The 23,829-nt window shown below is 43.0% G+C and overlaps 1 protein-coding gene across 1 annotated transcript; it reads left to right on the top strand.

Moving 5' to 3' along the window:
• Positions 1-22,614, top strand: LOC141201527 (uncharacterized). The gene is made up of 4 exons (XM_073663529.1): positions 1-117; positions 16,973-17,070; positions 17,191-17,308; positions 21,132-22,614. The coding sequence occupies exons 1-4, from the start codon at positions 36-38 to the stop codon at positions 22,589-22,591; spliced, it is 1,758 nt and encodes a 585-aa protein (XP_073519630.1). The 5' UTR covers positions 1-35; the 3' UTR covers positions 22,592-22,614.
• Positions 22,615-23,829: the final 1,215 nt, after the last annotated feature.

Below are 23,829 nucleotides of genomic sequence, written 5' to 3'. Positions count from 1 at the left end.
CTATAAGGTGTCAGGACGTCGCTGTCTATCTCTCCATGGAGGAGTGGGAGTATCTAGAAGGACACCAGGATCGGTACCAGGAGGTGATGATGGAGGAGCTCCGGCCTCTTAAACCAGGTTCGCTGTAGATGACGTGTAATGATGAATCTACCATTTTCGGCTTTTCTCCTCTTTTTTTGCCTTGCACATGTGACTCTTGCGCTGATGTTCTCGCTCCCTCCCTGTCTCGTCTTCTCCTCTCCCCTCCCCCATTGCTCACACAGGAGAGTGATTGTCAGCAGCGTTTGATTTTAGATTCTGTGGATATATCAGCAGATTTCCGATTGTGTTTGGAGGACAATGAAGCCTCATAAGGCGACAGCAGAAGAAATATTAGGAAGATTCATCTCTTCATGACATAGTGGCCGATTAGTAATGAGGACTATGAAGGGTCGTTCCTCCTGAGCTTGTTGGGGTCTCAGGACTCCTGTTCTGGTGACTGATGGGGTCCTTTGTCCCCTGATCCGACGTCCCACACTGGGCGGTTACTCTGGTGACGTCCCTCCCCCGGTATCAGTATGGTACAATATAAGGGAGGGCCCTGCTCACAGTCTACATGTTAGGGGGGAATAGAAGGAGTTTTTTTATCGGACACGACCAGAATAAGATGTTACACGTCTCTGAGGTCTCAGATTTGTAGTGATTTACATTTATTGTGCATTGTTCCTTACAGGGAACCTGTCTGGTTGGATATCGCCAATAACATGCACATATGGGGTTAATCTGCTGGTTAATAGCATTAGGGAGGTGCCCGGCCGCTGTACTCAGTGTGCGGCACCCGGAAGCCGCCGGCTTTCAGTCATGCAGGCGCCAACGCACCTACTGTCACCGTACGCAGCACTGAGCGGCGTCTGTAACTGCGCCCGGGACTGAGACTGGCAGCCGGCTCAGCAGTGCATCAGTACAGAGCGACCGTCACTCAGTGTCGGGGCACAGTTACAGCTGTCGCTCACAGTGGTGACTGTAGCTACACCTTCTTGATTCCTTGGGATTACAGTCTGGCCTATGCATTTTTTGTGAGGGTGGTAGTAGTGGCGAGGGACTGTTGTGTTCCTACACCCTGGCTCCCTGACAAAGACAAATGACCCAATTCTCCTGTGCTGTGCGTGTGGTGCAGAACACTCACGTGTTGGTCGCAGATCTCTGCCGTCTTCGGTTTTCCTCTTCAGTAACCGCCGCACACACGATAGGGGACTTCCACTCCGTTTTATAAAAAAGAACTTTACTTAACAGTCCAACTTCACCATGAGGGAACACGCAGTATTGGGCGCATCCTTTTCCAGGTGCACAGTTCATTGCACAGCATATGTTAATATTCACCGTCTGTTTCTCCTGAGATGTCCCTTCCATAGTGCACCTCTTTGGCCTCTGAGACCCTCGCAGTTTTTAGAGTCCCGTTCCATTTCCTCTGTACTATTCCCCGTCTGACTTCCCCTTCTGGGAAGATTTTGAGACAAGTTACTCTGCTGACTCCTGTGGACCGTAGGCCCCGAACATTAAGGGAAAGTCGTTTTAGAGTTCCTAACGTTCCTCTGCTGCTGGTCGGACCGGGTTTCTGTGCCCCCTGGACCTCCAGCTACTGCTCTGTCACATCCCTCCCTCACAACTAACTGACAGGAAAAACCGTTACTCCGCCCTCGCCTAATCTCCTCCCCTTTTGACTGGGCCAATCACCAATCCTCCTTCGGTTGCTGGGCAGACTTCCCCGTTACTCCCCTGCTGCAGTCACTAAACCTCCTGGTAACTACCCCGGCTCCTCCTGCTCTGCAGCTATTGCTAAACACAGTAACTGTTTCTATCCTAAACTATTGCGTTCACCACTACACTGTACCCAATTCCTAATAATAATAATACGTTTCATTTATATAGTGCCAACATATTCCGCAGCACTTTACAATTAAGCGGGGACATGTACAGACAATAAATTCAATACAAGGTAAGACAGTTTAAACAGTTACATTAGGAGTGAGGGTCCGGCCGCTCGCACGCTTACATTCTACAAGGGAATGGGGGGACACAGTAGGTGCAAAGTGCTTGTTATTTCAGGTCTGACAATTATAATAAATAGGGATTTTCATATAAAGCTGCATGATCCGGTCATCAGCCCGTATGTATAAGTGCAATAATCAAGTATCGAGTGCAGTTATCTTGTGCATGGAGGGTGTGGAGACAGATGAATAGTAGGGAGCAGATTCTGAATAATATTTAGAAGGAGGGGACAAGGGAAAGTTGGTTTACTGAGTTGTTGAGGTGGTCGGCTTGTTTAAAGAGATGGGTTTTTAAAGCGTACTTGAAGACATGGGGGCTAGGCATCAGTCAGATCGTCAGGGGTAGAGCATTCCAGAGAACTGGCGCAGCACAAGAGAAGTCTTGGAGACGGAGGTGCGAGGTTCAGATTATGAGGGATGTTAGTCTTAGGTTATTTGTAGAACGGAGGGCACGTGTAGGGCGATAGGCAGAGATGAGAGAAGAGATGTAAGGCGGTACAGAACTGTGGAGAACTTTGTGGGTGAGAGCGATGAGTTTATATTGGACCCTGTAGCGAATGGGCAACCAGTGTAATGACTGGCACAAGATGGAAGCATCGGTGAAGCGGCTGGACAGAAATACGACCCTGGCTGCCACAGTCAGGACGGATTGGAGAGGAGAAAGTTTGGTAAGCGGAAGACCAATCAGAAGAGAGTTGCAGTAGTCCAAACGAGAGTAAATAAGAGCGACAGTAAGAATTTTAGCAGTTTCAAAGGTGAGAATAGGTCGGATTCTGGAGATGTTTTTAAGATGCAGGTGACAAGAGCGAGCGAGTGATCGGATATAGGGAGTAAAGAAAAGGTTAGTGTCGAATATGACCCCAAGGCAGCGGCCGTGCTGCTTGGGAGTTATGGTTGAACCCTCCAAGGTAATTTTGATGTTAGGCAGAGTTGGGTTAGTAAAGGGCAGAAACACGAGGAGTTCAGTTTTGGAGAGATTCAGTTTAAGATAGAGGGAGGACATGATGTTAGAGACAGCAGACAGACAGTCCTTGGTATTTTGTATTAGGGTAGGGGTGATGTCAGGGGAAGAACTGTATAATTGGGTGTCTTCAGCATAGAGATGACACTGAAACCCAAGTCTGCTGATTGTTTGTCCAAAAGGGGCAGTGTATAGAGAGAAGAGGAGGGGGCCTAGGACTGAGCCCTGCGGAACTCCTACTATAAGGGGATGAGGAGAGGAAGAGGAGCCGGCAAAAGATACAGTGAAGGAGGGTCAGAGAGGTAGCAGAACCAGGAGAGAATGGTTTCCTTGAGGCCTATAGAGTGGAGCATAGTGAGGAGGAGCTGGTGATCCACAGTGTCAAATGTGGCAGAGAGATCCAGGAGAATCAGCAGGGAGCAGTGACCTTTGGATTTAGCTGTTAGTAGATCATTAGAGACTTTAGTGAGGGCAGTTTCAGTGGAGTGTAAGGAGCGGAAATCAGATTGTAGTGGGTCGAGGAGTTATCTGAGAGATAGCGGATTAGACGGGAGTGGACCAAGCATTCCAGGAGTTTAGAGATGTAAGGAAGATTAGAGACAGGTCTGTAGTTAGCAGTGCAGTTCTGGTCCAGGGATGGCTATTTAAGTAAAGGGGTTATGATGGCATGTTTAAATGAGGGAAAGATACCTGAAGAAAGAGAGAGGTTAAATATTTTAGTCAGGTGAGTGGTGATCACCGGTGAGAGAGACTGCAGCAGATGTGAAGGAATGGGGTCACTGTTGCTGGTTGTAGGTCGAGAAGAAATGAGAAGCTGGGTAACTTCTTCTTCTGTGACAGGCTCAAAGATGGCTAGTGAGCTTGAAGTGCAGCAGGGAAGGGGATCCAGGCACTGAGGAGATTGGGCTGAGATGTCCTGATGGATGTTGTTGATTTTTTCTAGGAAATAAGTGGCCAGATCCTCACCGCTGAGGCTGGTGGTAGCAGCCTGTGCATTAGGTTTTAGGAGGCAGTTTAAGGTTTCAAAAAGTCATTTTGGATTGTTGGATAGTGAAGTGATGAGGGGGGTGAAGTAGGATTGTTTGGCCATATGAAGGGCAGAGTTATAGGTTTTGAGCATGAATTTATAGTGGATGAAGTCCTCTGCTAAAAGAGATTTTCTTCACTGCCGCTCAGCACACCTAGAGCAACGCTGAAGAAAACGTATTTGCATTGTGTGCCAGGGCTGCCGTTGTCTGTGTCGGGTCTTTCTGCGTGTAGAAGGTGCTGCTTCATCTAGGGTACTCTTCACTGTATTATTGTAGTGTGACAATGGCAAGTCTAGACAGGAGATGGGGGCTGAAGATGTGTGGAGATTGTCCATAAGCTGCTGGGTATTAATGGCACGTGTTTTCCTATAAGTGTGGTAAGTGGGGGGTGTCCCGGGTGAGGAGACAGTTCTTGACAGAGAAGGAAAGAAGGTTGTGGTCTGAGAGCAGGAGAGGGGAGTTAGTAAAGTCATGCAGCGAGCATAGACGGAAGAAAACCAAGTCCAGAGTATTCCCATCTTCATGTGTAGGAGAGTTAGTAACCTATGAGAGGCAGATTGGGAGAGGAGATCATTGATGGGGATGTTAAAGTCTCCCATGATGAGGGTGGGGATGTCACAGGATAGAAAGTGAGGAAGCCAGGTGGCAAAGTGATCCAGGAACTGGCGGGAGGGGCCTGGAGGGCGATACACAACCACCACTCACAGGGAGAAGGGTTTGAAGAGTCTGACGGTGTGGACTTCAAAGGAAGGAAACATAAGTGAGTGAACCGGGGTGGGGGTGACCTGGAAAGCATATTGTGGTGAAAGGAGCAAACCAACACCTCCACCCTGTCTATTCTCAGGTCTGGCCATATGTGAAAATTTCAATCCACCAAATGAGAGAGCAGCAGCTGCGGTGGTGTCTGAATGCTGGATCCAGATTTTTGTAATAGCCAGAAGGTGAAGGGAATTGCTGAGGAAAAAATCGTGAATGTAAGTTAGTTTGTTACACACAGACCGTGCGTTCCAGAGAGCACAATGAAAGCAATAGGAGAGGGAAAGCACTGAATGTTACTAAGATTAGCAGGGTTTCTATATGCAGCTGGAGGAGAGTATATGCTAGTGCAGGGAGGCCCAGGGTTGGGGGAGATGTCGCCAGCAACTAGGAGAAGGAGAGAAAAAGAGAGAGAGCAGGTGGTGCAATGATTTGTATGAACGTTTTGAGTGCTGTATGGAGGTAGTGGATGGTTTGGAGTGGGTGAGAAATGTCAGTAGAGCCTCAGAGTTATACATGAGAGAGGGGAGAAGGGAGGGGTGGATATGGAGAGAGTGCATAGAATGTGTTAAAAGGCGGACGAGATGTGAGAAAGCAGAAGTTAAAACAAGTAAGAGGCAGATTGCTATGACTAATGCATAATGCAATACAACTGACTAAGAAGCAGCATGTTTGTATGAATATCTTATGCACCTTACCTGTCTCCTGCCCTGTCCAACTGCCTTGGTATAACTGCTTAATAAAAGCACTTTAAGCTATTGCACTTAGTCTGTTGCACGCGTGACCCAACATGCGTGCTATCCTGAGCCAGAGCTGAATATATATGAATTGAAATGTCTGCTAACATGCAGCACCTAATCTAATACTCTATCTATATATACTCACCCTATAACTAACACATCAGACATTAGGTCACATACATACTCATATATAAACACAGGGTACAGCAATATGTGCAGAAAGAGGGAAGAGGCGCATGACCGTCCTGGTCACCCTCTTACACATTTCCTCCCCCGTGATATTAATATCTCACTCCTCTGCTACGTGTTATCTCTTCTGAAATCTGCATTGTATTTCCATGTTACTTGCAATGCTCTGCAGCTAATCACTGGTATATACACTGCTCAAAAAAATAAAGGGAGCACTTAACAGAATATAACTCCAAGTGAATGAAACTTCTGTGAAATCAAACTGTCCACTTAGGAAGCAACACTGATTGACAATCAATTTCACATGCTGTTGTGCAAATTGAATAGACAATAGATGGAAATTATTGGCAATTATCAAGACACCCTCAATAAAGGAGTGGTTCTGCAGGTGGGGACCACAGACCACATCTCAGTACCAATGCTTTCTGGCTGATGTTTTGGTCACTTTTGAACATGTAAACCTGCCACCGTTTCACTCAGGTGCGCCAGTTACGTTGCCTTCAAAAGCCTTTGTTGCGCCTTCACCCAGGCTTGCATTGTACAGAGCCTCCTGCTCTGCCGCTTAGCAAACAAACCACTGACGCACCCAAACCTTTGCTGAAGATTTATTAATGGATTCTGTGGCCATGAGCCACTTGTAAGACTCGGCTGGAGGGAGTGGACCGCCCCACTGCCACCTGCAGATCACTCCCAAAATAAAAGCCCACGCTGGGTTTTCTTAAGTCCAAACTTTACTTTTATTTTGCTCTGCAACCACAGGTGTTTCTGTGATTCCAGTGCACTCCAGCGGGTTCAATGTGCCTCTATGCGCATCCTAGGGTATACATACCGTCCCTCGCATATAATTCCCCTCACTGCCTCACGACTGTAGTAAATAGATAAAAACTGTTACGGGTGCGGGTGGTGGAACCTCTGTGCCGCAGTGCAAGGAGGGACCCAGAGGGGCGTAACTAAGTATCAACCCGAACCGACCCTGGTCGGATGGCGGCTAACAACTCCGTGACCAGGGAGGATCCGGGCAGAGGGACCAGGTGCTACTCTGGGGACGACCTTGTAAGAGATCAGGTGGCTCCCACGGGTCAGATGGCTAGGACTGACCGGTATGATGGATGGATACAGCAATCAGGCTGAAGTCTCTGGTATAGCTGACAGGTGGTCACGGTACGTGACAGCAGAGCAGGTAGTAGTCTCTAAGTTTACCAGGCGGGTGGTCACGGCAAGTGACGGCAGGAGCCTCCAGGTAGGCTATCAGGTGGTCACGGCAAGTGACGGCCAAGCAGGGTAAAGTCTCTAGGCTAGCAGGCAGGTGGTCATCACGGCAAGTGATGGCAGAGCCTCCAGGTAGGCTAGCAGGTAACAGATGGGTAACAGGCGAGCACTCCCAGGTGAGCGGGTTAGCAAGCACGGCAGGTAGCAGGCAGGTGACAGGCAGGTGCTTCCTGGTAAGCAGGTGGACTTGCCCATAGACAGACTGGCGGATGACCGGAGACAGACTGTCGGGCTGGAGAGTAGACAAGCTGGCAGACAGGACTGGTAGTCAGGCTGGCAACGGGACCTGAGGGCTGAAGCAGAGGTAAGTATACTTGTGCAACAACTTTTGCTCGGACACCTCCATTTTGGAGGAGGTGCCTTATATATGGGAGGTCCTCCGGCAATTGGCCGGGGACTCCTTAGGACGGCGCACGCGGCCCCTGTAAGAGAGAGGGAGCGCGCGCCCTAAGCACAGTGCCCGGGAAGGAGCGCGCGCCGGCCGCTGCAGGAAGAGGAGCGCTGGAGGACGCCGCACGGGGAGGTGAGAGGGACGGCGTCTCTGCCTGGCAGGAGGCAGAGACGCCGATGCTACAAAAACCTGTGATCCCAATGTATTACCTGTGACAATACAGCTTTTCTTCTCAGTTATTCCAGACGATTAGATTTGTTCAATCAAGAGGAATGGCATTTATAGAAGGGCCGGATGATTTTCTCACAGTGAATGTCATTGTAGGTTAAAATAATTGATAAAGAATGTAGAACTTGTGGAGACCGGTTGGACTTGATGGACCTGAGTCTTATTTAAACCTATATAACTATGTATTCAAGGTCAGAGTTTAAGCGCCGATCGCTGCAGGTACAGGTAGATGCTGGATATTGGGAAGGGATTAAATACTTTATAGGAAAATAAAAAAAAAGATCTTCAGCTCACCTGGCCCAGCTTGCCCAGTCCTCCTTTCCATGATCTCGGTGCTCGGAATTAGTCCATCCCCATCTGGGAGAAAAATCTTCAGTGAAAGCAAAAAATAGTATTCCAGCACACGATGTAGAAAAATTAAAAAAAGCCTTTATTTAATCCATCGTTAAAAAATACAATTCCAACAGAAATAAAAGCGTGTGTAGGCTTACGCGTTTCGGATCATATTTGACCCTTAGTCATAGCATAAAGTACTGAATAAATGTTGCACTTTTCAAGGAAAAACTGTCAAGGGAAGCTGCCAAGGGTAAAGGCCCCGTCACACTAAGCGATGCAGCAGCGATCCCGACAACGATACGACCTGTCAGGGATGGTTGCTGCATCGCTAATACATCGCTGGTGAGCTGTCAAACAGGCAGGCTCACTAGCGATCAGGGGAGCAGCGATATCGTGGAAAGAATCGTTCCACGATGTCCTGCTCCCGTTACCAGCCTGCTGCTGAAGCAGGAGCAGGCTGGTAACTATGGTAAACATCGGGTTACTAAGTGCGCGTGTGCCCCTAGTAACCCGCTGTTTACCTTGGATACTACTCTGCTATGGTGCGCGGGAGGTTACCGTTCACCTTAGCAGAGTCGTATCCATGATAAACATCGGGTTACTAGGGGCACACGCGCACTTAGTAACCCAATGTTTATCATGGATATTACTCTGCTAAGGTGAACGGTAACCTCCCGTGCACCATAGCAGAGTGGTATCCAAGGTAAACAGCGGGTTACTAAGTGCGCGCGTGCCCCTAGTTACCCGATGTTTACCATGGATACCAGCCAGATCGTTGGTCCCGCTGGTCACACACAGCGATGTGTGCTGGCCAGCGGGAGGCCAACGACCAAAAAATGGTCCAGGACACTTTGCAGCGATCAGCGACCTCACAGCAGGGGCCTGATCGCTGCAAAGTGTTACACACAGCGACATCGCTGGTGAGTCACCAAAACCGTGACACAGCAGCGATCTCGCTAGCGATATCGCTATGTGAGACGGGGACTTAAGACCCCCCAAAATCAGCTGTGATATCAGCATCACTAATTCAAGGCTAGCAGTGATCTAAACACTAGTTTAACTCTATAGTACATTCATCCTCTACAAACATATAACAATGTGAACTGTCACTTAGTAATGCACTAATTATTTGATCACTTATTACCCAAGTTTTTTATATATGTGAATTCATTGAATAAACAATTGATACACTATTTAAATATATATGTAACAATAAGAGCTTCTAAAGATATCTAACATTTGATTTCAAGGGCATACTTTTCCCAAAAGAAAGGTCAGGCAGATTTAAGACACAACATGCAACAATTGGAGAAACTCCTGTCTACACACCTGAGAACCTGGTGGGATCATACCATGTTTGAAAAATATGTAGAAAATTTGATGATTCCCAGAGGACTAAGAATACAAAAACAGTCTACTGTTCAATTTGATGAAGTTTTCCAAAAATAATGGAATGACATTTTGACGGGATGTTCCCTTAATCTTATGGAGCTTCTTATAGATTATGAACAAAAAAAAGTGAAAGAGCTGGATCTAAAAATCAAAGAAATAGAAAATTCTTTGACAGAATTTTTAGACAATGCCACATATATGAAGCTGAGGTCTGACATTATGGACAGATTGGAAAAATTAGAGGATACTATTGTTGAGAATAAACAAAAAAAAATATGAAAGAGATGTTAAAGATTATGAGACCGGACATGTGTATGACTGGTGACCCCCGCAAAGACCCTATAGAAATCCTAGATCTCCAAAGAAACCAAAATCAATTTTAAAAGGTCAAAGTGGCAATAAGATCCCAGGCAGTGGAGGGACACCACGAGTCACTTTTAGCTCCTCTGAACCAGAAACGACAGATGGGGAAACGGAAGAAGATGAAAATGATTGTTATGGTTTAGGAGAAGGATCTAGTGGGGCAAAAAACGGTGTAGCTCCAAACCCAGATCCAAATCAAAATCCTGCAGGAGAGCGGGGCGTAAGCACAGATCTAAAACACAAGAAACACAACTACAGGACGAGATACCGCAAATAAATCAGTTTACGGTCCTAAATCAATCTGCATGTATCCTTACGAACAATGAATTGAAAATATTGCGCAAAGGGCTTAACTTTGTGCCAAAGGACAATGGTGACTTTTTTTCTACAATCTTGGATGTCAACAAATTTGTGAGAAGACTGACTATCAGGAAACATTTTTTTGACCAGGATCAATCAGCTGCTGAAACTAATCCTTCTTTTTTGCCAGTTAATGAGTATGCAGGACTTTCGTTTAAAGAACAAGTTACCCTGACAGAACTTAATTCCTTATCTGATTTTTCACAAAGGGACAATCTTGTTGGTGATAAGTGTTGTTTCTAAAGTGCCAAACATAGATTTTTATCCCTTACAATCAAGAGCCCCCATTATGGATGAGTTTCAGCTTTCTGTGGAACGGGAATTAAAATCTATATTTTCTAATTGTAATAAGGGGGATAATCTATCTAAGGGAGAAAGACAAGCACTAAAAAGTATACAAAACAACCCAAACATTGTAGTGAAGAATGCTGATAAGGGGGGATCAGTGGTAATATTGGATAAGACCCTATATGTAAGAGAGGTTAATAATATTTTAAATGACAGCCACTCATACAGAAAAATTGATGGGGATCCAACCCGAACTATAGAGGAAAAATTGGGGAAAATCCTACAAGAGGGGGTAGATTTAGGTATTCTTAATTTAAAACAAAAAGAATTCCTATTACCAGAAAATCCCAAAATTCCTATTTTTCATGCCCTACCAAAAACTCATAAAGGGCTTTTTCCTCCTCCATTTAGGCCTATAGTGTCGGGTGTGGATTCACTATTGGAAAGACTAGGTTCCTGGCTAGATGGGAGACTGCAACCATTAGTAGTTATGTCACCCAGCTATTTGAAAGACAGCAAACATGTACTATCAGTAATGCTACATCAGAACTGGGATGAAAATCTCATGTGGATTACCTGTGATGTAAAAACATTATATTCTTGCATTCCACATGGTTTAGCTATGCAAGCATTGACAGATCAACTAAACACATACTCCAATTATTCTGATGTAATGAAAGAATTTATTCTGGATGTCACTCTATTTTTGCTTCAGAATAATTACTTTAAATTCTCCCACCAGTTCTATGTACAGTGTCAGGGATGTTCCATGGGAGCCAAATTCTCCCCGTCCCTGGCAAATCTGTACATGAACTAGTGGGAGTCCAAATTTATCTACTCTGAATCTAACCCTTATTCAGACTGCATAGAACAATACCTGTGTTTTATAGATGACATTTTGATAGTGTGGAAAGGATCAGATGATTTAGTCCCTGGTTTTAATGATTACATTAATGATAATGATTTAAATCTGTCTTTTACAGTAGATACCAATAAAGATACCATTTCCTTTCTGGATATAAAGCTGAGTGGAGATAGGTTGAATAGGAAAGTAGACTGTCAGCTCTTCCGCAAAAAAATCTCAGGAAATTCTATTTTGCTTCCAGTCAACACCCACAACATGTAATCAGGAATATCCCCACCGGGGAGTTTATCAGAGCTCGGAGGTGTTGTACTGGCCATAGTATATATAAGGAAGAATGTGACAACATTAAAAAGAGACTCCAGCACAGGGGCTATAATCATAAAACCATTGAAAAAGCTGAAATAAAAGCTAATGAAAAAAGCAGAGATCACTATCTACTCCAGACAAAAAAATCAGACCGGAAAGATTTCTCTAAAGAAATGATCTTCTCCACCACATATCATAGCAATTATTATAAAGTAATTAATGTTTTAAGAAAACATCTACCATTATTAACTACTGACAGTACCCTTAGAGAAATTCTAAAAAATGGTTGTAAATTTGTTCCAAAAAAATCCCTGACAATAGGAAATGTAATCTCCCCGAGTGACCTCCGAGAAAACACAGGTAACGTAGGTCGCACATGGTTGTCCACTAAGGGCTCATTCAGATGCGGGCAGAAGTCATGCGGTTTATGCAAATTCATGATAAATAATAACAAGTCTGTCATAAGTAATGAGGGTCAAGTATTTAATCTTAAGACTTTCATGAATTGTGCCACTGACCACTGTGTCTATATAATTTTTTGCACAATATGCAGAAAACAATATGTGGGATCTACAAGCCGTAGTGTAAGAAAAAGACTGTCGGAGCACATTTATGACATTAATAATGTCACTACCCGCAGTCTCTCGGGGGCTTCCAAACATTTTTTGTATGAACACAAGGGGGATTTAAGTAGCCTGCGAGTAAGTGCTTTGGAATTTGTTTCTGCTCCCTGGCGAGGTGGAGATAGGGTTAAATTACTCCAGATGACTGAAGCTCGATGGATTCTAAAACTAAATACCAGACACCCAGCAGGACTAAATCTAAAACATGAATTGATGTATCTATATTAAAAATTTTGGGACAAATTGAGGCATTTAACAAATGGAAATACATTTTTTTCTTTTTTTTTTTTCAAGACAGAGAAAAAAAAGGGACAAAAAAACAAACAAAAAATAAATAAATAAAAAAAACATAGGAGAAAAAATTGTATTTTTTATTTTTGTGATTAATCTAGGGGACTCTATAACTAATAGTATACAAAATAAAACATGCTAATTACGTTTTGTAATAATTTCCAGCCATTTTCATATGGTTTTAAAGTGGAGAAGTTTTTTTTTTGTTTTGTTTTTCTTTTGGGAAAAGTATGCTCTTGAAATCAAATGTTAGATATCTTTAGAAGCTCTTATTGTTACATATATATTTAAATAGTGCATCAATTGTTTATTCAATGAATTCACATATATAAAAAACTTGGGTAATAAGTGATCAAATAATTAGTGCATTACTAAGTGACCGTTCACATTGTTATATGTTTGTAGAAGATGAATGTACTATAGGGTTAAACTAGTGTTTAGATCACTGCTAGCCTTGAATTAGTGATGCTGATATCACAGCTGATTTTGGGGGGTCTTACCCTTGGCAGCTTCCCTTGACTGTTTTTCCTTGAAAAGTGCAACATTTATTCAGTACTTTATGCTATGACTAAGGGTCAAATATGATCCGAAACGCGTAAGCTTACACACGCTTTTATTTCTGTTGGAATTGTATTTTTTAACGATGGATTAAATAAAGGCTTTTTTTAATTTTTCTACATCGTGTGCTGGAATACTATTTTTTGCTTTCACTTTATAGGAAAATGTATATTTTATTAGAACAGATGTTTTTCGGTCATCCCATCTGAAAATAACTATAAAGTGAAGACCCCGATGGGCTCATACTGGGACCCCCTCACATAGACTCCTCGGGTGCTATTATTTTCAACAATAAAGAGGTTAAATAGCCGGAGGTTTACTTATTTCTAGTTCTCAGAAGGAAAAAATCTCCTCAGTCGACCCCCCATGGGGAATCGGCATCTGTCCCTTATTCATTATCCTGTGACTATGACATAAATCTGTGTTGGGAATCCTCCTATAATCCATGTGGTGACGGCTCGGAGGACCTGCTTCTCCCGCTGCTCAGTGACTGGGTTTCTGTGCTCTGCTGATCACCATTATTGGCATCCCTTCATTTTTTTCATGGCCTGTACAATATCTTCAGAAATAATGAAAGTTACAGTATATCCTTAGGATTTTTTTAATTGGTGGTCCAAAGTAATACAGCAATAGAACATTGTTTAACCTCCTTGTGGCAATTTCAAAGATGAAACCGAATAAGCAGCATGTGCAGCAATAAAGGCCCCCCTAAACCCCTGATTAATACTTGGCAGAAAAACAAGAACCTCCTCCAGCGGTAGCCAAAAATATAAAAAGCGAAGTTTATTGATCACATTAGAAACTGTAGTAGCAAGTCACCAAAAGAGATCCATAGATATTCTATTGTATTTTCTGCTGTTTGTCTCCACGTCCGAGACTGGGACGGCTCCGCGCACTGCCTTACAGATGAAGACTGCTAATCAACGTTGGGTGAGCTGACTATTCCTTTACCCCATTCCACTCTGTTCTTCAAGTAATTAATACATGGTTGCCCACCCTTTGGCATTGCTGACAGCCTCCACACGTTTCTTATAGCCATCTATAAGCTTCTTGCACTTCTCAGCTGGGATTTTCTCCCACTCTTCCTTTGCAGTTTGTTCGAGCTTTTGAATGTTTCCAGGGTTCTTTTTCCCAGCGGCAGATTTCAGCTCGCCCCAAAGATTTTCAGTGGGATTGAGGTCTGGACTCATTGCTGGCCATTATAAAACAGTCCATGTTTTTTCTTTTTCAACCCTTTCCTGTGTACTTTCGGATGTGTGCTTTGGGTCATTGTCTTGCTGGAGGACCCATGATCTTTGACTGAAACTAAATTTTCTTTCACTGGGTAGGACATTTCGCTCTAAAACCTCTTGATAATGCTCTGATTTCATGATTCCTGTGATATGGTCAAGGCCTCCAGTACCAGATGCTGCAATGCAACCCCACAGCATTGTGGATCCTCCACCATGCTTAAGTGTTGGTAAGGTTTTCTTTCCTTATATAACCTTCATTGCGCCGTCTGTAAACAAACTGTTGCTTTGCATTGCCAAAAAGCTCTATTTTTGTTTCATTTGTCCACAGAACATTTTCCCAGAAGGATTGAGGCTTGTCAAGGTACTCTTTGGCAAAGATCAGTCATTCCTTTTTATGTCTTTTATTCAGCAATGGTTTCTTCCTTGGCCTTCGGACATAAAGTTCTCCTTGGTTTAGTGTGCGGCGAATGGTACTTGTTGAAACCATGACCCCAGACTATTCCAGGTTGGCCTTCAGGTCTTTGGATGTTTGACATGATGTTTTTTTTCCACTATTTCCACCAATCTTCGAAGACCTCTTTTGCCAATTTTCCTCTTTCCAGGGAGGTTCTTGACTGTTCCATGCTTGGCAAACTTATTAATGACATTGCGCCCTGTTGAAACTGGGATACCAAGGTTTTTGGAGATGGCCTTCTACCCTTTGGAAGTCTTGTGTTTCCTAATAGCAGTTCTGATGTCCTCAGGCAGCTCCTTTGTCTAATCCATTGTGACAAAGGAACGGGGCCTACCATGTGGCTTTTTAAAACACTGAAGTCATCATTCATTGGCTAATTCTTGTCACATGGGCACTGACAATCACAGGAGAATCTCTTTTGTGATTTACCACAGGCGAGTCAAAATGTGTTTCCATACTAAATTAAGGTAAAGGTGGAAATACCAGTGACACAGAAAGCTTTAGATTTTTCTATTTTCCCTCCCATTGGTTTTTGTTTTAAATTATCATTTGCTCTTTTGTATTTAACATGAGTCTCTATACAAAAAAAACCTGTTTCACTTTATTCATTTTTTTCAGGAGATATTCCACATTATGTACTTAAAGCGCACCTGTCAGCAGGATTGTGCTTAGTAAACTTCATAGACTGTCAGGTAGGCGACATTACACTGATTAAAATGATACCTTTTTTGATGAAATCCGTCCTGTGGTTCTTGTGTAATCTTTACTTTCAGTTTGGAGATAATGATATGCCCGTGCTCCAGGGCGACCTGTGGGGGGCGCTCTATCTGGTGCTCTGATTACATATTCACCTGTATGCTTTTATGGCAGCTCACTGTGCCTTCACTGACCTGCCTCCTATTTTACCTAGCCACACACTACTAGATGCATTATGTAAAATAGGAGGCAGGTCAGTGAATGATAAGTGAGCTGTCATAAGAGCATACAGATGAATATGTAAGCAGAAACCCAGATAGAGGGCCCCCCATAGGCTGCCCCGGAAAACGAGCATATCATTATTTCCAAACTGAAAGTAAAGATTACACAAGAACCACAAGACGGATTTCATCAACCAAGGTATCCGCTGTCTAGCACTCTGAAAATGGTGGAGGCCCACAAAGCAGGAGGAGGCTATGAGCAAAGCGTTTTCAAGTTGCCCTTTCCTCTGTTCAAAATGTAATAAAGAAATGGCAGTTAACAGAAACAGTGGAGGGCAAGATAAGGTCTGGAAGACCAAGCAAATTTTCAGTAGGATTGCTAGAGAGGCAAATCAGAACCCCCGCCTGACTGCAAAAGACCTTCAGAAAGATTTAGCAGACTCTGGAGTTGTGGTACATTGTTGTACTGTTCAGAGACACCTGCACAAATATGGCCTTCATGGAAGAGTCATCAGAAGAAAACCTCTCCTGCGACCTCACCATGAAATTCAGCGTCAGAAGTATGCAAAAGTACATCTAAGAAGGTCTGATGCATTTTGGAAACAAGTCTTGTGGACCGATGAGGTTAAAATAGAGCAATGATCAAAGTTGTGTGGAGAAAAAAGGGCACAGAATTTTAGGAAAAGAACATCTCGCCAACCATTAAGCATGGTGGTGGATAAATCCTGCTTTGGGGTTGTGTTGCAGCCAATGGCACAGGGAACAGGTAGGGGGAAGAATGGATTCCATGAAATTTCAGCAAATTCTTGATGCAAGCATAACAGCATCTGCAAAAAAGCTGGAGGTGAAAAGAGGATGGCAAATGATAATGATACTACTAAACACACGTCAAAAGGTGCAAGCTGAAGGTTTTACAATGGCCCTCATAGTCCCCTGATTTGAACATCATTGAAAAGCTGTGGCTAGACCTCAAAATAACAGACGATGCAAGATGACCCAAGAATCTCACAGAACTGGAAGAATTCTCCAAAGAAGAATGAATGCATGAAAATCCCTCAAACAAGAATTGAAAGACTATTGTCTGGCTACAAAAAGCATTTACAAGCTGTGATACTTTCAAAAGGGGGCGCTACTAGCTACTAACCTTGCCGGGTGCCAACACTTTTGCATTTGCCCATTTTCCCTTATTGATTTTTTTTTTAAATGTAAAAGATGAAAATATATATAATTTATTATTTATTGTTTTGCCTAAAATACAAAGGAAATGTCATCTTTAACTTTAGGCCGTTTAGAGATTATTTCATCTTCAACTTAACTGTTCACAATAACAGTAATTTTGACCATTGGTGCCCAAACTTTTACATGTCACTGTATTCTGTCACTATGTGTCTCCTACAGATGGACTCATGGAAAGAAATCCACCAGAGAGATGTCCCCGTCCTCTGTATCCCCAGGACTGTCCAGAGAAGAATCACAACATCCCGCAGGATCATCAGGTAGACGGTGCTGAGCCCTGTACCGGATCTGTATATGGGGGGACATTTCTGATCGAGGTCATAGATGTCACAGATTTTGGTGGTTTCTTGTATTGTGCTGATTGTTACATCTGATATCAGGAGGAAGATCCGACTAAGAATAAAGAGGAGGACGAGACAGAAGAAGAAGCGATGACGAGGGGGGATCAGCCGTGTGTGAGCGACGGGAAGGAGGAGATTCCTGTAGATGTTTCCACAGGTGTGTAATAATGACCGTCGTGTGATGATGACGATGATGACCGGCGTATGACGATGACGATTGGCATGTGACTATGATTAGCGGCGTGTGATGATGATGACTGGCGTATGATGATGATGATTGGCATGTGATTATGATTAGCGGCGTGTGATTATGATGACTGGCTTATGACGATGATGATTGGCATGTGACTATGATTAGCGGCGTGTGATGATGACCGGTGTGTGATATTGTATGAAGTCTCCGGTGCAGTGAAGCTTTATCCGCCGTCCACATCACAGCAGAAGCGTCCGGTGATGGCGCAGCTGCTCCTGTACAGAGTCCGGTTGCGCACCGATGAATAACTGGGCCGCATTCACACCTCTTCTTAATGATTTAATAAGCACATTTTTATTTTTCCTAATTGTGTTTTTTAATATTACTTCCATCTTTTATTTTCATATTATTCTTGCACAAGTCTCATGCTGCCATATAAATGACTGAGCTTGCGATTCGGACAGAACCCCGGGGGAAGATTCCGTATAATGAGGCGCTGTGGACGCCGTCTGGCCTATGATCCAGTGATGTCCATCTTTTTCAGCGTGCATAAAAGCGCAGTCGACCAGAGGCTAGACGGAGTCCAGTGTAACTTTGCTGCCTCATTATTCTGAATGGATCCCTCGGGGGTGTCATCTGAATCATATATTTTGTAGATTTAGATGGAAACCCCGATGTACAGTGGGTACGGAAAGTATTCAGACCCCTTTAAATTTTTCACTCTCTGTTTTATTGCAGCTATTCAGTAAGTTCTAAAAAGTTCATTTATTTTTCTCATTATAGTACACTCTGCACCCCATCTTGACTGAAAAAAACAAGAAATGTAGAAATTTTTGCAAATTTATTAAAAAAGAAAAACTGAAATATCACATGGTCATAAGTATTCAGACCCCTTGCTCAGTATTGAGTAGAAGCACCTTTTTGAGCTAGTACAGCCATGAGTCTTCTTCGGAATGATGCAACAAGTTTTTCACAACTGGATTTGGGGATCCTCTGCCATTCTTCCTTACAGATCCTCTCCAGTTCCATCAGGTTGGATGGTGAACGTTGGTGGACAGCCATTTTCAGGTCTCTCCAGAGATGCTCAATTGGGTTTAGGTCAGGGCTCTGGCTGGGCCAGTCAAGAATGGTCACAGAGTTATTCTGAAGCCACTCCTTTTGTCATTTTAGCTGTGTGCTTAGGGTCACTATCTTGTTGGAAGGTGAACCTTCGGCCAAGTCCGAGGTCCAGAGCACTCTGGAAGAGGTTTTCATCCAGGATATCTCTGTACTTGGCTGCATTCATGTTTCCTTCATTTGCAACCAGTCATCCTGTCCGTGCAGCTGAAAAATACCCCCATAGCATGATGCTGCCACCACCATGTTTCACTGTAGGGATTGTATTGGGCAGGTCATGAGCAGTGCCAGGTTTTCTCCACACATACCGGTTAGAATTATCACCAAAAAGTTCTATCTTCGTCTCATCAGACCAGAGAATCTTACTTCTCATAATCTGTGAGTCCTTCATGTGTTTTTGAGCAAACTCTATGCGGGCTTTCATATGTCTTGCACTGAGTAGATCCTTCCATCTGGCCACTGTTCCATAAAGGCCCGACTGGTGGAGGGCTGCAGTGATCGTTGACTTTTGTGAGCTTTCTCCCATCTCCCTACTGCATCGCTGGAGCTCAGCCACAGTGATCTTGGGGTTTTTCTTTACCTCTCCTACCAAGGCTCTTCTCCCACGATTGCTCAGTTTGGCTGGACGGCCAGGTCTAGAAAGACTTCTGGTGGTCCCAAACTTCTTCCATTTAAGGATTATGAAGGCCACTGTGCTCTTAGGAACCTTGAGTAATGCAGAAATTCTTTTGTAACCTTGGCTAGATCTGTGCCTTTCCACAATTCTGTCTCTGAGCTCCTTGGGCAGTTCCTTTGAGCTCATGATTCTCATTTGGTCTCACATGCACTGTGAGCGGTGACGTCTTATATAGACAGGTGTGTGTCTTTCCAAATCAAGTCCTATAAGTTTAATTAAACACAGCTGGACTCCAATGAAGGAGTAGAACCATCTCAAGGAGGATCACAAGGAAATGGACAGCATGTGACTTAAATATGAGTGTCTGAGCAAAGGGTCTGAATACTTATGACCATGTGATATTTCAGTTTTTCTTTTTTAATAAATTTGCAAAATTGTCTGCATTTCTGCTTTTTTTTCAGTCAAGATGGGGTGCAGAGTGTACTTCAATGAGAAAAATAAATGAACTTTTTAGAATTTACCAAATGGCTGCAATGAAACAAAGAGTGAAAAATGTAAAGGGGTCTGAATACTTCCCGTACCCACTGTAAGTGTTCAGCGTACAGCACAGGATAAATATGATCCAAAATGTTCTGTACCCCAAAATGCCACCATTAAGAGCTTCTACTCAACCCACAAAAAACAAGTCCCCACTCGGGTTCATCATCTGTAAACAGTAATATAGGGGGTGTCCATATTACTGGTAGCACAAAGGCTCTGGAAAAGTGACGTGGCTCCCACTTAAAGAAATCCAGTGACATCTGCGCTCCCAAATCCAAATGCCCCCTCCTCCTGGGCCCCACCGTGTGCAGTTAGCATCCACATGTTTGGCATTACTGTAGCGGGGAGAGACAATTTATTTCTCCAGAAAGCACTAGCTGGGAATCATGTACTGGGCGCTACAACGTAAGGGCACTACAATGTACTGGCCACTATAATGAAATATTTGCATTTTCACTTCACAACATCCATTACTGCTCGTTTCTGGAAAGCACCCATGGAGTCAAATTCATCACTACACCTGTAGATACATTTCCATAGGGGTGTAATTTCCAAACTGGTGTCACTTGAGGGGGGATTCTGCTCTTCTGCCACTTAGGGTCTCTGTATATGGAGTCTGCAAACTGTTCTACTAAAGTTTGTTCTCCAAGAGTCAAATAGTGCTCCGTCCCTCCCGAGTCTCACCATGTGGCTAAGCAGTACTGTACAGCCACATATGGGGTATTGCCCCGTTCAGCTGAAATTGTATAAAATTATGTGGTCATTTTTACCCATTTTCCCTTGTGAAAATGTAAAATCTGGGGCTAAAATAATATTATAGTGGTAAAAATGTAATTTTTTTTTTCTTCACCGTTCAATTGTATAACATTTTGTGAATCACAATTACCTTGCATTCATTGGGAAAGTGCGCGGTGGATGCTGGATGTGACGCACGGTGAAAACCCACCCACAGCCCGGCATCCACCGCGGGGATCGCATCACCAAGTCACGCCTCATTTGACGTGACATCAGGGGAAGCAAGAGCCGGCTGAGGCCGGGGGTCGCGTGATGCCGGTGAGTGGCCAGCGATAGCGCCGCTCACAGGCAATAAAGACAAAGCTAGGTAATTAAATAAAATCTTCTCTCAATGGGTTAATTACATTGGGGGCATTTTTAATAGTAGTGGACATCTTCTTTAATTACGTGGACACTTTTCTATATTAAGGCCACGATATGAAGCTTGAGCGAGTGAAATGGCACTGGAGGTACATTAAGGGAACCGGTCATCAGTAATTACCACTTAAAGAACTATTTGCCATCTAATCTCTGCCACCCCTCACTTGTGCCAATGTCACCAGTTTATAAGTGTCATTCACTTTACCTGTCATTGTGTTAATGTTATGGCATGTAGTTGTCCTCCTTATTACCGATACTTTCACTGACGAGGGTCTTCATTGTGAGCGCCATAAAAAACATTTAAAAATCCTTTTTGTGTTGTTGAAAAAATCACATGTAATCTATCTTTCCTCCTTACAGGAAATCCTTGTGAGAATAACGGGTTATCACTAAATTGTAAAAAAGAAGATATCATGAAGCCCTCTAATGGAGGAAACCTCATCACCCTTCCTGCACCTCCTGGACTTCACAGCAGTTCACTTTCTTATAATCCTCCTAATCATGAGGAATCATCTCCTGAGCAATCTCACATTGTTACCAAAAGTCCAGGGGGCAAAGTGGATTCAAGATTTCAGTGTGACAAGCAATTTACAAAAAGCTCAGATTTTTTAACACACAGAAAACACAAAGGTAAAAAGCCATACTCCTGTTCAGAATGTGGGAAATGCTTTACATATAAATCACAATTTGTTAGACATGAGAGAAATCACACAGGAGAAAAGCCGTATTCATGTTCAAAATGTGGAAAGTCCTTCACAGGTAAAGGAAGTCTTATTATACATCAGAGAATTCACACAGGAGCGAAGCCATTTTCTTGTTCAGAATGTGCGAAATGTTTTAAAAGTAAATCAGAGCTGGTTTTACATCAAAGAAATCACACCGGGGAGAAACCGTTTTCATGTTTACAATGTGAAAAATGCTTTACAGGTAAATCAGATCTTGTTAAACATCAGAGAAGTCACACAGGAGAGAAGCCGTATTCATGTTCAGAATGTGGAAAGTCGTTCACAAATAACTGGAGTCTTATTACACATCAGAGAATTCACACAGGAGAGAAGCCATATTCATGTACAGAATGTGGGAAGTCCTTTACAGATAAAGGCAATCTTATTACACATCAGAGAATTCACACAGGAGAGAAGCCATATTCGTGTTCAGAATGTGGGAAATGCTTTAAAAATAAAGGGAATCTTATTAGACATCAGAGAAATCACACAGGAGAAAAAACATTTTCATGTTCACTATGTGAGAAGTCCTTCACAAATAAAGGGAATCTTAGTAGACATCAGAGCATTCATACTGGAAAGTCGCCATATTCATGCTCAGAATGTGGGAAGTGTTTTAGTTATAAATCACATCTTGTTAAACATCACAGAATTCACACAGGAGAGAAGCCGTATTCATGTTCAGAATGTGGGAAATCTTTTATGCGTAAATCAATTCTTGCTGCACATAACAGAATTCACACAGGAGAAAAGCCATTTTCTTGTTCAGAATGTGGGAAATGTTTTAAAAGTAAATCAGAACTTGTTATACATCAAAGAATTCACACAGGAGAAAAGCCATTTTCTTGTTCAGAATGTGGGAAATGCTTTACAGGTAAAGGGAATCTTATTACACATCGGAAAATTCACACAGGAGAGAAGCCGTATTCATGCTCATTCTGTGAGAAATGCTTTACAAAAAAAACTTATCTTGTGCAGCATGAGAGAAGTCACACAGGAGAGAAGCCGTATTCATGTTCAGAATGTGGGAAATCTTTTATACATAAATCACACCTTGTAAAACATGAGAGAAGTCAAATGGGAAAGAAAGTGTAATTATGTTCACTGTGTTTTATAAAGTTTAATAAACATTGTTCAGCATAAATGAGTACACCCCCTTTGATGAGTAAGATTTTATTTAATAGCTCACTGAACACAAGATTTATTTCTAAAATTTTGCCAACACTAAGTTTCATAGAACATTTTTTTGTAATCAAAACATGAAAGTAAGGGTAATAATATAACTCTCATTACAAAACCTTCAGTTTTACTCAAATTAGTTGATGCAAAAATGAGTACACCCCACATCAAAAGCTACTACATCTATTATTTTGTATGGCCTCCATAATTTTAAAGGACGGCACCAAGTTTTCTAGGTCTGGAATGAACAAGTTAGTGACAATACTACATCTATCTTTATTCTCTTTTTTGATAACGAGCTCTTAGAGGCTGGATGGAGCGATGACAACTTGTCTCTACAGAATCCCCCATAGGTGTTTGGTTGGGTTCAGATCAGGAGACACTTGGCCACTGAATCACTGTCACCCTGTTCTTCAGAAATGTAACAGTGGCCTACCAAGGGAACAGAGTGATGGCAGCATCTTTTCTGTCACTATAGAGCAGAACATCTGTGAATTCAAGATATGATCAATGAAATGTAGCCCCTCATGCAGCCGCACATAAGGACACGGCCACCACCAGGTCTCACTGTAGACACCATGCGTTCTCATTGTATTCCTCACCTCTTCAATGTCATACAGTTTTGAAGCCATCAGTTCCAAAAAAAAACATTTATCTTGGTCTCATCACTCCAGAGTATAAAGTCCCAGGAGTCTTCATATGTTTCCGCATGTGTCCTGGCAGATTGTAGGGCGGCTTTTTTGTTTATGGGATTTAGGAGAGGCTTTCTATGTGGACAACACCCATGTCTGCCATTCCTCTATAGAAAAATATGTCTGCTTTCAGCTCATCTCTCAATGCTTGGATGAAAAATCACAGTTGGGAAGGAATGGACGGGACAAAGAAAGTTACTGATAATCCAGCACTTGTTTTCCAGTGTGAATAAAACCAAAAACTTATTGAACAAATCAAATTAAAATCATAGAAACATTAAAAAACAGATAGGAGCAAAACATCTCTGCGTTTCTACCTGGTATTTGTGTTCAGTTCTTCTTCATGACAATAAATAACCAGTAACCGGCTTCTTATACACATCATAGGGTCTAATGCACAGCGGAGACCCCCAGACCCAAATGGACATGTGCAAGTATGTCTACATTACCCCTATGGACGAT

This window comes from Phyllobates terribilis, unplaced genomic scaffold (assembly GCF_046119375.1).
Source record: "Phyllobates terribilis strain yellow unplaced genomic scaffold, ASM4611937v1 Scaffold_117__1_contigs__length_5270597, whole genome shotgun sequence".
Lineage (NCBI taxonomy): Eukaryota > Metazoa > Chordata > Amphibia > Anura > Dendrobatidae > Phyllobates > Phyllobates terribilis.
Note: the sequence above shows the minus strand (reverse complement) of the source record. Positions and strands in the feature narration are given on the sequence as shown.

Excerpts from the sequence above, each read along its gene's own strand:
- LOC141201527 (XM_073663529.1), top strand. The coding sequence starts at position 36 with ATGGAGGAGTGGGAGTATCTAGAAGGACACCAGGATCGGTACCAGGAG. Across the intron at positions 118-16,972 it reads GCTCCGGCCTCTTAAACCAG|ATGGACTCATGGAAAGAAAT; the intron begins GTTCGCTGTAGA and ends TGTCTCCTACAG. Across the intron at positions 17,071-17,190 it reads ACATCCCGCAGGATCATCAG|GAGGAAGATCCGACTAAGAA; the intron begins GTAGACGGTGCT and ends ATCTGATATCAG.